The sequence below is a fragment of the Oncorhynchus nerka genome, linkage group LG17 (genome assembly GCF_034236695.1).
Source record: "Oncorhynchus nerka isolate Pitt River linkage group LG17, Oner_Uvic_2.0, whole genome shotgun sequence".
NCBI lineage: Eukaryota > Metazoa > Chordata > Actinopteri > Salmoniformes > Salmonidae > Oncorhynchus > Oncorhynchus nerka.
Window position 1 is genome coordinate 9,699,941 of NC_088412.1, and position 13,936 is coordinate 9,713,876.

Sequence of the window (13,936 nt, forward strand, 5' to 3'; positions counted from 1 at the left end):
ATTAAATCCCACCTGTTTCCATCATTTCTAGTGAGATTGATCAGGCCTCACCAGAAAATCAGGATACAGGGCATTCGGCACCATTCAAATATTTCCTCTCCCTTTTCTTTCCCTGATCTTCCGAAACCATTTAAATATCTTTCAAAAAATTTCCATCCTTCTGCATACCCAATATAGAACTGAATTGAAAAGACCCAAATCCCAAATAAATCCCACAGTATCAACACCACCACTGCTACATTTTAATCAGCAATCCAAAAGTATTAATTATAAACCAACCGTGATAATTGTAAATCCACTGTCCTTACTCCGATCGTGAAATGTTTGTTTCAATCCACCAACGTTTATGTATCTTTTATTTAGCGTGTACTATTCCCCTTACCCCATATATATATATATATATACTCTAAAATGTCTTATTTTGGTGTTCAGATTTCCTCGTCCCCCCCCCCCCCATCGGTCCTCCTCGCCCCCTGAGATACACGCCACGCAGATGGACAGATAACAGAGGAGTGTGATAGACGAAAAGGAGAGAGAAAACAGAGAAAGTGGAACTGACAATCAGACAGAAATATACATGTTAGTCATTTAGCATCTTATCCAATCAGACAGAAATATACATGTTAGTCATTTAGCATCTTATCCAATCAGACAAATATACATGAAATCTTATCCAATCAGACAGAAATATACATGTTAGTCATTTAGCATCTTATCCAATCAGACAGAAATATACATGTTAGTCATTTAGCATCTTATCCAATCAGACAGAAATATACATGTTAGTCATTTAGCATCTTATCCAATCAGACAGAAATATACATGTTAGTCATTTAGCATCTTATCCAATCAGACAGAAATATACATGTTAGTCATTTAGCATCTTATCCAATCAGACAGAAATATACATGTTAGTCATTTAGCATCTTATCCAATCAGACAGAAATATACATGTTAGTCATTTAGCATCTTATCCAATCAGACAGAAATATACATGTTAGTCATTTAGCATCTTATCCAATCAGACAGAAATATACATGTTAGTCATACGGGCATAAACTTTCCGTTTTGATACTGCTACTACACATACATCAAACAGTGTTCAAATATCTTATTTTTCCTTTTTGTTTTTTAACTCACTAGCTTCTATAACTCTCCTCTTACAAAAATTCACTGTAACTGGGACTTGTGTCCCTTTTACAGACCTCACTAGGGAAATACCCCCACTAGGGACCTATCCTAATACCCCCACTAGGGACCTATCCTAATACCCCCACTAAGGACCTATCCTAATACCCCCACTAAGGACCTATCCTAATACCCCCACTAAGGACCTATCCTAATACCCCCACTAGGGACCTATCCTAATACCCCCACTAAGGACCTATCCTAATACCCCCACTAAGGACCTATCCTAATACCCCCACTAGGACCTATCCTAATACCCCCACTAAGGACCTATCCTAATACCCCCACTAGGGACCTATCCTAATACCCCCACTAGGGACCTATCCTAATACCCCACTAAGGACCTATCCTAATACCCCCACTAGGGACCTATCCTAATACCCCCACTAAGGACCTATCCTAATACCCCCACTAGGGACCTATCCTAATACCCCCACTAAGGACCTATCCTAATACCCCCACTAGGGACCTATCCTAATACCCCCACTAAGGACCTATCCTAATACCCCCACTAGGGACCTATCCTAATACCCCCACTAAGGACCTATCCTAATACCCCCACTAGGGACCTATCCTAATACCCCCACTAAGGACCTATCCTAATACCCCCACTAGGGACCTATCCTAATACCCCCACTAGGGACCTATCCTAATACCCCCACTAGGGACCTATCCTAATACGGAACCTACCCTACACCTTATATCAGCCTGGATCTCGCAGAGGAAAACCTCCACACGAGACCTATCCTTATGGAACCTAACCTATACCAGATATTTACGACCGGTCGTTAAACAATGGGCCTACCGAATTAATCTCAGGCTCTCCAGGTCCGTGTCCTATAATTGTTCAGCCTACGATTCTCATCTCCCCAAGATGTCAAAATGAGCAGAAACAGGTATAGGAACTGTGCCTATCTTGTTTGTTGCCAGCTCTGCTCCACTGATCTGGGCTCTCTGGTTTGACTACAAATCGTGGTGAATCCTGCCGACAACGCAATCTGTTAGGTTGTGATTTTCAGAGTAAATAACTTAACGAACACTAGAGAAGCTTAACCAAGTTCAAATCTTCCCAAAAGGTCGATACAGCTGCATTCAGACCAATTACATTTGACACAAGCACTGGTATTTAACCCTTTCTCCATCGACTGAGTCTCCTCCACATCTGAACAGCCAATGCACCTCTGTTGCTAGACAGAACCTTAGTGATATGTGTTCTTCCTCACTTCATCTGACCTGACTACCCCAAAGTGCTCACTCCTCACCAACTCAAGGCTGTCATGGTGATTGATACCGGACTGTGTCTCTTTTCTTCCCAGAGGATCCCTGATGGCTTAAAACAGTAACATATCCTGACAAAATGTAAACGTTATACATCACTCTCTCTCCCTCAGTGACATTGTTACTGGCTAGCCTAGTGGTTAGAGTGTTGGACTAGTAACCGCAAGGTTGCAAGTTCAAACCCCCGAGCTGACAGGGTACAAATCTGTCACTCTGCCCCTGAACAGGCAGTTAACCCACTGTTCCTAGGCCGTCATTGAAAATAAGAATTTGTTCTTAACCGACTTGCCTGGTTAAATAAAGGTAAAATAAAATAAAAAAATATGTTCTAAGCTCTCCACCTGATTCTTTCACTGTTAGATACCATGCTTCTGAGTAGAACAAGAATCTATCAAGAATCTAACAATACTAAACAAAAAAATATAAACGCAACATGCGATCATTTCAAAGGTTTTACTGAGCTACAGTCAATTGAAATCAGTCAATTGAAATACATTCATTAGGCCTTACACTAGGAATAGATATATGTGTCTGTTGCCGGGTTGAATGAACTGGTTACCGAGATTTACCACCCAAAACCACTCCCTTTTCCTGGGATGAATAACTGTGAGAAACCAGTCAATTATAATAAATGATTTATATGAACAGCGTGACGTGAAATGGAACTGTTAAATGATATGTAAAGTGTAAATCTGGATTCTCTTCGGCCTTCTCTCTGGTCACTGCATGATGAATTATTAGTGCTCAGGGTGGGGACTGACTGCCCATCTCAGTATGTCATTACGGTAACTTTTTTTATTGTGGGAGGTAGACCTACATAGTCTATGCTACAGTAATATAAAGACCGAATGTGTGTCTAATTTACCCATCTCCATCTGGTTTTCAGGGGTCAAGATACATTTTTTATTTTTTTTTAAATTGCAGCTGCAGAGTTTTAAAACACTCCTATATCGTTGCTTTAAATCAGTGCACGAGCGAGCACTCTCTCGCAGTCTTTCTCTCTCTCCATCAATTCCATTCAAATTGCATTCAAAATAGATAATCCTGTTCTAGATTGATATATAGGCCTATAAATAGATGTCTTAGCCTACCTCTTTCAGGTAATAAATTCAATGCAGTATTAGCCTGATATTTAGCTAAATAATGATGGGTTATGTATAATAAGCTCCTAACTTATAGCCTCTGTCTCTTGCGCAATACCCACACACCTGTGCCTCTCTCCTTAAACAACACTCCTTAACTCTTGGAGTCGCATGCAGGAAAAGTTAGACTAGAATAGCTTGCTGGACATCATTTTTTAAAATAATTTTGTTTACCAATAGACTATTCGAAAAGGGTTGTAAGCTGTTGTTTGCTAAATGTTAAAAAACTTGAGAGGAATGTATATCTTCCTCAATGAGGACTATCCTGAAGCTGTAGTCCAGAAGAGGAAAGAACTGAGCCATGAAAGCTGCCATTGCTTACATACGCTATGACAGGCTTATTGCCCACTCTCCCTCCCAGAAGCCTGGAAAAGATGAGGGAGCCAAGCCAATGGGTTCATAGCTTCAACCCTCCAGCACACGCACACCCACCAATTGATTAATGGACTGCTGAATGTATATATTTTTTTATCTTCCTTTGTTTTGCTCTTTTCCATATTATGTCTATCTCTGACAAGCTACCCAGGAAAGGGCTGAAAAATAGCCCATATGTATATATGTAGCTTTAGAAATAAGGTTCATGAAATCAATAACTTGCTAACATCTGTGGCATTGTGTTGTGTGAAGAAACTGCACATTTTAGAGTGGCCTTTGATTGTCCCCAGCACAAGGTGCACCTGTGTAATTATCATGATGTTTAATCAGCTTATTGATATGCCACACCTGTCAGGTGGATGTATTATCTTGGCAAAGGAAAAATGTTCACTAAACAGGGAGGTGAACACATTTTTGCAAAATATTTTAAAGAAATACTCTTTATGGGCATATGGAAAATTCCAGGGATCTTTTGTTTCAGCTCATGAAACATGGGACCAACACTTTACATGTTGTGATTATATTTTTGTTCAGTGCAGATTCCCGTGTGAATAATGATCTGTGAAAGGTGTATATAAATAGTAAGGAGGACAGGTCCCAAACTCAAACCCTGCGGGACACCTATAGTTATATTGAGGTATCATGACACCATCGGAAAGCACATGTTTGTGTCCTGTCTGACAGATAGTTCCCAAACCATTTCCAAGACGCCTGGTCGAGTCCCGTTTCAGACAACCTTTGAATGAGTAGGGGTTGGTCGACAGTATCAAAGGCCTTGGATAGATCTATAAATATGGCAGCACAGGTATACCTATGATCTAAGCAATTTAACACAGTGTAGCCAGTTGAAACGGTGCTAAAACCAGACTGGTGCGTATTAAGAATATCATTTTAAGTTAAAACATTTTTTTTTTATGTTCTTAGCTGAGAGTTTGTGATTCTAATATTTTTGCAAAACAAGATACAGTAGTTTCGAAATTGGGCAGTAGTTATGTAGGTCAGAAGGATCCCCACCTTTGTGAAGGGGGGGGGACACGTGCCGCCTTCCTGATCTTAGGGATAGCACCAGAAGCAATTTTTCAATAAAAAATGTGGGGTCAAAGGTTATACAATGAGGAGGGCTGAAAGCTGCAGTGGAAAGGGATCAAGATAATCAACTCCCTGTGGATTTGTTTTTACGTAACATTTTTGCAAGGCACTTAATACATCCTTGACATAAAATGGTCTGCTGCTCTCTCATTTAGCTATTTGCGCCTTACGGATTGTGGTTGTTGTGGATGGCTGTTCACAAATGTATATGTGTATTTTTTTTATTTTACCCCTTTTCCTCCCCAATTTCGTAGTGTCCAATTGTTGTAGTAGCTACTATCTTGTCTCATCGCTACAACTCCCGTATGGGCTCGGGAGAGACGAAGGTTGAAAGTCATGCGTCCTCTGATACACAACCCAACTGCTTCTTAACACAGCGTGCATCCAACCCAGAAGCCAGCCGCACCAATGTGTCGGAGGAAACACCGTGCACCTGGCAACCTTGGCTAGCGCGCCCTGCGCCCGGCCCGCCACAGGAGTCACTGGTGTGCGATGACACAAGGATATCCCTACCGGCCAAACCCTCCCTAACCCGGACGCCCTCCCGGTCACGGCCGGTTACGACAAAGCCTGGGCGCAAACCCAGGGTCTCTGATGGACAGTACAGCGCCCTTAACCACTGCGCCACCCGGGAGGCCCTTATATGTGTATTTTAACACAATACTGGTTGAACTGAACAAGTGGAAAAACAGTAAAAAATGCGCTCTTGCAATGGCGGCGATGTGCGGATCCTAGCCTATGGAATAAAAGATCCTCCCTTGATCCTAGCCTATGGAATAAAAGTTCCTCCCTTGATCCTAGCCTATGGAATAAAAGTTCCTCCCTTGATCCTAGCCTATGGAATAAAAGTTCCTCCCTTGAACTTGATCCTCCCTTGATCCTAGCCTATGGAATAAAAGTTCCTCCCTTGAACTTGATCCTCCCTTGATCCTAGCCTATGGAATAAAAGTTCCTCCCTTGAACTTGATCCTCCCTTGATCCTAGCCTATGGAATAAAAGATCCTCCCTTGATCCTAGCCTATGGAATAAAAGTTCCTCCCTTGATCCTAGCCTATGGAATAAAAGTTCCTCCCTTGATCCTAGCCTATGGAACAAAAGTTCCTCCCTTGAACTTGATCCTCCCTTGATCCTAGCCTATGGAATAAAAGTTCCTCCCTTGAACTTGATCCTCCCTTGATCCTAGCCTATGGAATAAAAGTTCCTCCCTTGAACTTCCTCCCTTGAAGCCTATGGAATAAAAGTTCCCCTCTTGATCCTCCCTTGATCCTAGCCTATGGAATAAAAGTTCCTCCCTTGAACTTGATCCTCCCTTGATCCTAGCCTATGGAATAAAAGTTCCTCCCTTGAACTTGATCCTCCCTTGATCCTAGCCTATGGAATAAAAGTTCCTCCCTTGAACTTGATCCCCCTTGATCCTAGCCTATGGAATAAAAGCTCCTCCCTTGAACTTGATCCTCCCTTGATCCTAGCCTATGGAATAAAAGTTCCTCCCTTGAACTTGATCCTCCCTTGATCCTAGCCTATGGAATAAAAGTTCCTCCCTTGAACTTGATCCTCCCTTGATCCTAGCCTATGGAATAAAAGTTCCTCCCTTGAACTTGATCCTCCCTTGATCCTAGCCTATGGAATAAAAGTTCCTCCCTCCCTTGAAATAAAAGTTCTTGATCCTCCCTTGATCCTAGCCTATGGAATAAAAGATCCTCCTTGATCCTAGCCTATGGAATAAAAGTTCCTCCCTTGATCCTAGCCTATGGAATAAAAGTTCCTCCCTTGATCCTAGCCTATGGAACAAAAGTTCCTCCCTTGAACTTGATCCTCCCTTGATCCTAGCCTATGGAATAAAAGTTCCTCCCTTGAACTTGATCCTCCCTTGATCCTAGCCTATGGAATAAAAGTTCCTCCCTTGAACTTGATCTTCCCTTGATCCTAGCCTATGGAATAAAAGTTCCCCTCCCTTGAACTTGATCCTCCCTCCCTTGATCCTAGCCTATGGAATAAAAGTTCCTCCCTTGAACTTGATCCTCCCTTGATCCTAGCCTATGGAATAAAAGTTCCTCCCTTGAACTTGATCCTCCCTTGATCCTAGCCTATGGAATAAAAGTTCCTCCCTTGAACTTGATCCTCCCTTGATCCTAGCCTATGGAATAAAAGTTCCTCCCTTGAACTTGATCCTCCCTTGATCCTAGCCTATGGAATAAAAGCTCCTCCCTTGAACTTGATCCTCCCTTGATCCTAGCCTATGGAATAAAAGCTCCTCCCTTGAACTTGATCCTCCCTTGATCCTAGCCTATGGAATAAAAGCTCCTCCCTTGAACTTGATCCTCCCTTGATCCTAGCCTATGGAATAAAAGTTTGAGGGAGTTCCTCCCTTGAACTTGAAGCAATGAGCCCAATCAGTCCTCCATGACAACAAAATCATAAACAACAGAGTAGGCAAATAAATTACATTACTGAGTTTAGGTAATCCAAAAAGTTACGTAAATTATTACCATTTTGGACAAGTAACTTAATAACTGTTATGGATTGCATTTAGAAAGTAACCTACCCAACCCTTGACCATTCTACAGCAACATTAGTCTCTTGTGACAGCTAGTTAGAGCACACAAGCTTCCTTGGTTCATGTCTTCCAGTTTGTCTTGGTTTCTGAGCCCCGTCTCTCTCCCTGTCAGGTGTCTGCGAGGCTACATGAACAGCAGTCTGTCGGTGTACGACATGAGCGAACGCTTGAACGTGAGTGAGGAGAGTAGATACTGCAGGTACAGAGACTACAGAGCCTCTCCCTGGAGCCCAGTACCATACGACTTCACTCTGCAGTTCTGGCACGTCCTGGCTGCAAGACTAGCCTTTATCATCGTCTTCGAGGTACGTCAGCACGTCCATGCTCTGTCTGTCTTGATCTCTGTCTCTGTCTCAGACACTCATTAGGTGTTTTAGGCAGTGTTTTTTTAAATTGTATCTTTATTTACCTAGGCAAGTCAGTTAAGAACAAATTCTTATTTTCAATGACGATGATATCTGATGATGATATTCTAGATATCCCAGATGCTATGTCCTGCCCATGTTCCCTTAAGCCAGGAACCTATGCCTTAAAACCCATCACATCTCACCCTCACTAGCTTTAAGCACTAGCTGTCAGAGCAGTTTACAGATCACTGCACCTGTACTTAGCCTATCTGTAAACAGCCCATCTATCTACCTCATCCCCATACTGGTATTTATTTATTTATTTTGCTCCTTTGCACCCCAGTATCTCTACCTGAACATTCATCTTCTGCCGATCTACCATTCCAGTGTTTAATTGCTATATTGTAATTACTTTGCCACCATGGCCTATTTATTTCCTTAACTTACCTCATTTGCACTCACTGTATGTAGACTTTTTTTTAAATGTTGTTCAACTGTAGTATTGACTGTATGTTTTGTTTATTCAACTCTGTGTCGTTGTATGTGTCGCACTGCTTTGCTTTATCTTGGCCAGGTCGCAGTTGCAAATGAGAACTTGTTCTCAACTAGCTTACCTGGTTAAATAAAGGTGTTCTCAACTAGCCTACCTGGTTAAATAAAGGTGTTCTCAACTAGCCTACCTGGTTAAATAAAGGTGAAATAAAAAATAAAATAAAAATCAAGAGAGTTTATGTTTGCCTGTGTTGATTTTCTGTGATCTAAAAATGACAATGGACAATAAAGTATTGTTTTTTTCTCTCTCCATTTCCTCCCTCAGCACCTGGTGTTTGGCATCAAGTCGTTCATCGCGTACCTGATCCCAGACATGCCCAAGAGTCTGTGTGACCGCATGCGGCGGGAGAAGTACCTGATGCAGGAGATGATGTATGAAGCAGAACTGGAGCACCTGCAGAAGGAGAGGAAGAAGAACGGCAGGAGATATCACCACGAGTGGCCTTAGTGTTAGTCATGTTACGTCCCCCTGTACTACATACAGTACCTCGTCTGCACACCTAAATCATACACACACACACACACACACACACACACACACACACACACATAACACTTAATACACACACCAACACACACACACACACACAGAACACTTAATACACACACCAACACACACACACACACACACACACACACACACACACACACACACACACACACACACACAGAACACTTAATACACACACCAACACACACACACACACACAGAACACTTAATACACACACCAACACACACACACACACACACAGAACACTTAATACACACACAAAAATATGCACTCAGATCACATGTTCCCTTCTGTACACCAAAGAGGCCCTCTTCTGTCTCCAGACCTGAGGCCTGTTACTGTACCCCGTACCTGTCCCCTCCTCCCATCTCTGTTACTGTCCTCCGTACCTGTCCCCTCCTCCCATCTCTGTTACTGTCCTCCGTACCTGTCCCCTCCTCCCATCTCTGTTACTGTACCCCGTACCTGTCCCCTCCTCCCATCTCTGTTACTGTACCCCGTACCTGTCCCCTCCTCCCATCTCTGTTACTGTACCCCGTACCTGTCCCCTCCTCCCATCTCTGTTACTGTACCCCGTACCTGTCCCCTCCTCCCATCTCTGTTACTGTACCCCGTACCTGTCCCCTCCTCCCATCTCTGTTACTGTACCCCGTACCTGTCCCCTCCTCCCATCTCTGTTACTGTACCCCGTACCTGTCCCCTCCTCCCATCTCTGTTACTGTCCTCCGTACCTGTCCCCTCCTCCCATCTCTGTTACTGTACCCCGTACCTGTCTCCTCCTCCCATCTCTGTTACTGTCCCCCGTACCTGTCCCCTCCTCCCATCTCTGTTACTGTACCCCGTACCTGTCCCCTCCTCCCATCTCTGTTACTGTACTCCGTACCTGTCCCCTCCTCCCATCTCTGTTACTGTCCTCCGTACCTGTCTCCTCCTCCCATCTCTGTTACTGTCCCCCAGCTCCCCTTTCAGCTCTCCATCCAGCAGGAACCCTGGGCCCTGTCTGTTCCCTGTCACGTCTGTCCTGTGTCGTGTCCTGGCTACGAATGTGGGGATAGACCTTACCTATCCAATTGTAATGTTTACTATGCAGAACAAGGGCTGCAGATCAGTTCACTACTGACTGTCTGCTCTCTTCTCGTCTCACTCTCATAGCACTCTCCATAGACACAGAATGACTAGAACGGACATGCCCATTCAAGTCATCGGTCCGTAATGGGTGGACGAGACTGGCGGCCATATTGAGTGCACCCATCAAATTGCTGTGGTCTGAGGGCCTTTGTCCCTTTCTATGTCATTCTATTTCTACGTCGCTCTTCTTCTCTATGTGGCAGCTAGCCTATAGCAGCTTGCTATGACATGAGACACTCCGGTCTGGTCCGGTCTGGTCCGGTGCAGCTCACAACACGGCTGTGTGTTCTGTGTTTGTCTTCCATGGACTTGGTACAGGCCAGTCACTGTCCTACGTGGCCGTCTGACTGTCCTGCTGTACTGTGGCACTGCTAGTGGTTCCTCTCATTGCTAATTAAGTGATTCTATTGACGTATGTACGTGTCTACCAAAAAAGAACAATGGACAATAATAATGTTGTTTCTGTTTAATGACTGTAAAGTAATATTGCCCTCAAAGCTGATTCGTTAAAGCATTTGGGTTCACTTGTTGAGCTGCAGCATATCTGGGAAGATGTTACCATTCGGGAAGTTTGATGGAGGTTTAATTATCTCTATTTAAATCATGTAAAAAAATGCACGGTTCGTTTAGTTTTTGTATTTTCTTGGATAGACAAAGTCCCTGTCTTTGATGCCTGGTTTACTGCACAGTACGTTTCTATTCTGTGTGAGCTGAATGTTAGACATTTATTTATAATATTGCTGGTCTTGAGTTGTGGATGCTAATATGTGAATATGGCGTGTTGATATTACTACAGTTTTAACCAACCACAAAGTGTGTCACAAACATCACTCGTGCCTGGTGGTGCTGCAAATGCTTTACTGTACGTGTAAGAAAATGTTTCTTGTCATTTTTCTCCAGTAATGATTTACAACAACAAACTGAACTGTCTTGTCCCCCAAGGATTTCATTTGGAGGAATGTTGTGATGAGAAAAATATGAAAATATAAATTGCCAAATTCTGGCATTTATTTTCCTCTGTTGATAGCTCTGCAAAGTAGAGGAAACCAACCCAACAGTGACATGTGAGTCCTGTAGGGAACTATACTATACAGCCACTGGAGGGCAGTGAGTGCACTGGCAAATCTGTTCTTCCATGTACAGAATCGGTTTCTCATTGGTTACTGGAAGCAGAGAATCTGTTTTCTCATTGGTTACTGGAAGCAGAGAATCTGTTTTCTCATTGGCTACTGGAAGCAGAGAATCTGTTTTCTCATTGGCTACTGGAAGCAGATAATCTGTTTTCTCACTGGCTACTGGAAGCAGAGAATCTGTTTTCTCATTGGTTACTGGAAGCAGATAATCTGTTTTCTCATTGGCTACTGGAAGCAGAGAATCTGTTTTCTCACTGGCTACTGGAAGCAGAGAATCTGTTTTCTCATTGGCTACTGGAAGCAGAGAATCTGTTTTCTCATTGGCTACTGGAAGCAGATAATCTGTTTTCTCACTGGCTACTGGAAGCAGAGAATCGGTTTCTCATTGGCTACTGGAAGCAGAGAATCTGTTTTCTCATTGGCTACTGGAAGCAGAGAATCTGTTTTCTCATTGGCTACTGGAAGCAGAGAATCGGTTTCTCATTGGCTACTGGAAGCAGATAATCTGTTTTCTCATTGGCTACTGGAAGCAGAGAATCGGTTTCTCACTGGCTACTGGAAGCTGAGAATCTGTTTTCTCATTGGCTACTGGAAGCAGATAATCTGTTTTCTCATTGGCTACTGGAAGCAGAGAATCGGTTTCTCATTGGCTACTGGAAGCAGATAATCTGTTTTCTCATTGGCTACTGGAAGCAGAGAATCGGTTTCTCACTGGCTACTGGAAGCAGAGAATCTGTTTTCTCACTGGCTACTGGAAGCAGAGAATCTGTTTTCTCACTGGCTACTGGAAGCAGATAATCTGTTTTCTCATTGGCTACTGGAAGCAGAGAATCTGTTTTCTCATTGGCTACTGGAAGCAGAGAATCTGTTTTCTCACTGGCTACTGGAAGCACTCAGAATGTGGCTGATTGTGCATCCCAAATGGCACCCTATTCCCTTGGTAGTGCACTACTTTTGAACAGGACACATAGGGAATAGGGTGCACTACTTTAGAACAGGGCCCATAGGGAATAGGGTGCACTACTTTAGACCAGGGCCCATATGGAATAGGGTGCACTACTTTAGACCAGGGCCCATAGGGAATAGGGTGCACTACTTTAGACCAGGGCCCATATGGAATAGGGAAACTGGGTCAGATTAGACATACCAGTAGCTTGGATGTTGTGGGTATCAGAGAGGAACATCCAGGCACTATACTTCATATTTAATACTTTCATGCCAAAATACATTAACAGCGCTCCAAATATCATTTGGTTTTCATTCTTAAATTGAGCTCAAATATTAAATACAGTCAGATCATTACATTCTCTCTTGTTTGAAAAACAACAACATAAATTAGAGGAATTAGTTTAGTTGTACCCGAGCAAACAATAGGAAGTTCTGGGAACAACATAAACGTTAACGAAAATCATGAGGACGTCACAAATGTAACGTTTTCTAGACTGACTTTTGTGATGCCGCCTTTCTTGGTGTTCGATTCTGATATTCTGAAATGTTCTGAAAGATCTGGAATATAGATAGCAGCACGGTTTTGACCCTGAGGATTTCCAGGACAAGCATTTCAGGAGCATGACAGACACATACCATCTGTGAAAGTGCCAGTAGGCTAAGATAATATAATAATATTTAGCAGGGAAACGAACCCACAATCCTGACATTAAAAGAACCGTACTCTACCAACTGAGTCATACAGGACCACAAGATCACATTCCCTTGTCCAACCAGTTTAAATATTCAATCACACGTTCTCTTTCCTTTTGGATTCGGCACTTTGGAGATATACAAAATATGATAGATTTAGGAAATGGGATTTTGATTACTTTGGTTTGGTAGTTTAGAGTTTCATTATAAACAACAATATAACTCTGTTTAGAGGTGATCTAGCCCTATTCCATTATAAACAACCTCTGTCTAGAGGTGACCTAGCCCTATTCCATTATAAACAACCTCTGTCTAGAGGTGACCTAGCCCTATTCCATTATAAACAACCTCTGTCTAGAGGTGAACTAGCCCTATTCCATTATAAACAACCTCTGTCTAGAGGTGACCTAGCCCTATTCCATTATAAACAACCTCTGTCTAGAGGTGACCTAGCCCTATTCCATTATAAACAACCTCTGTCTAGAGGTGACCTAGCCCTATTCCATTATAAACAACCTCTGTCTAGAGGTGACCTAGCCCTATTCCATTATAAACAACCTCTGTCTAGAGGTAACCTAGCCCTATTCCATTATAAACAACCTCTGTCTAGAGGTGACCTAGCCCTATTCCATTATAAACAACCTCTGTCTAGAGGTGACCTAGCCCTATATCATTATGAACAACAATATAACTCTGTTTAGAGGTGACCTAGCCCTATTCCATTATAAACAACCTCTGTCTAGAGGTGACCTAGCCCTATTCCATTATAAACAACCTCTGTCTAGAGGTGACCTAGCCCTATTCCATTATAAACAACCTCTGTCTAGAGGTGACCTAGCCCTATTCCATTATAAACAACCTCTGTCTAGAGGTGACCTAGCCCTATATCATTATGAACAACAATATAACTCTGTTTAGAGGTGACCTAGCCCTATTCCATTATAAACAACCTCTGTCTAGAGGTGACCTAGCCCTATTCCATTATAAACAACCT

At 42.8% G+C, this 13,936-nt stretch overlaps 1 protein-coding gene across 1 annotated transcript in view; it reads left to right on the forward strand.

The window, feature by feature from the left end:
* ano3 (anoctamin 3) overlaps positions 1-9,213 on the forward strand; it is an 84,570-nt gene extending 75,357 nt beyond the window's left edge. The window contains exons 25-26 of the mRNA XM_065002936.1: positions 7,742-7,934; positions 8,794-9,213. Of these exons, the coding sequence (XP_064859008.1) occupies positions 7,742-7,934; positions 8,794-8,976 (376 nt within the window). The 3' untranslated portion in view covers positions 8,977-9,213. The remainder of the gene's footprint in view (positions 1-7,741; positions 7,935-8,793) is intronic.
* The last annotated feature ends 4,723 nt before the right edge of the window (positions 9,214-13,936 follow it).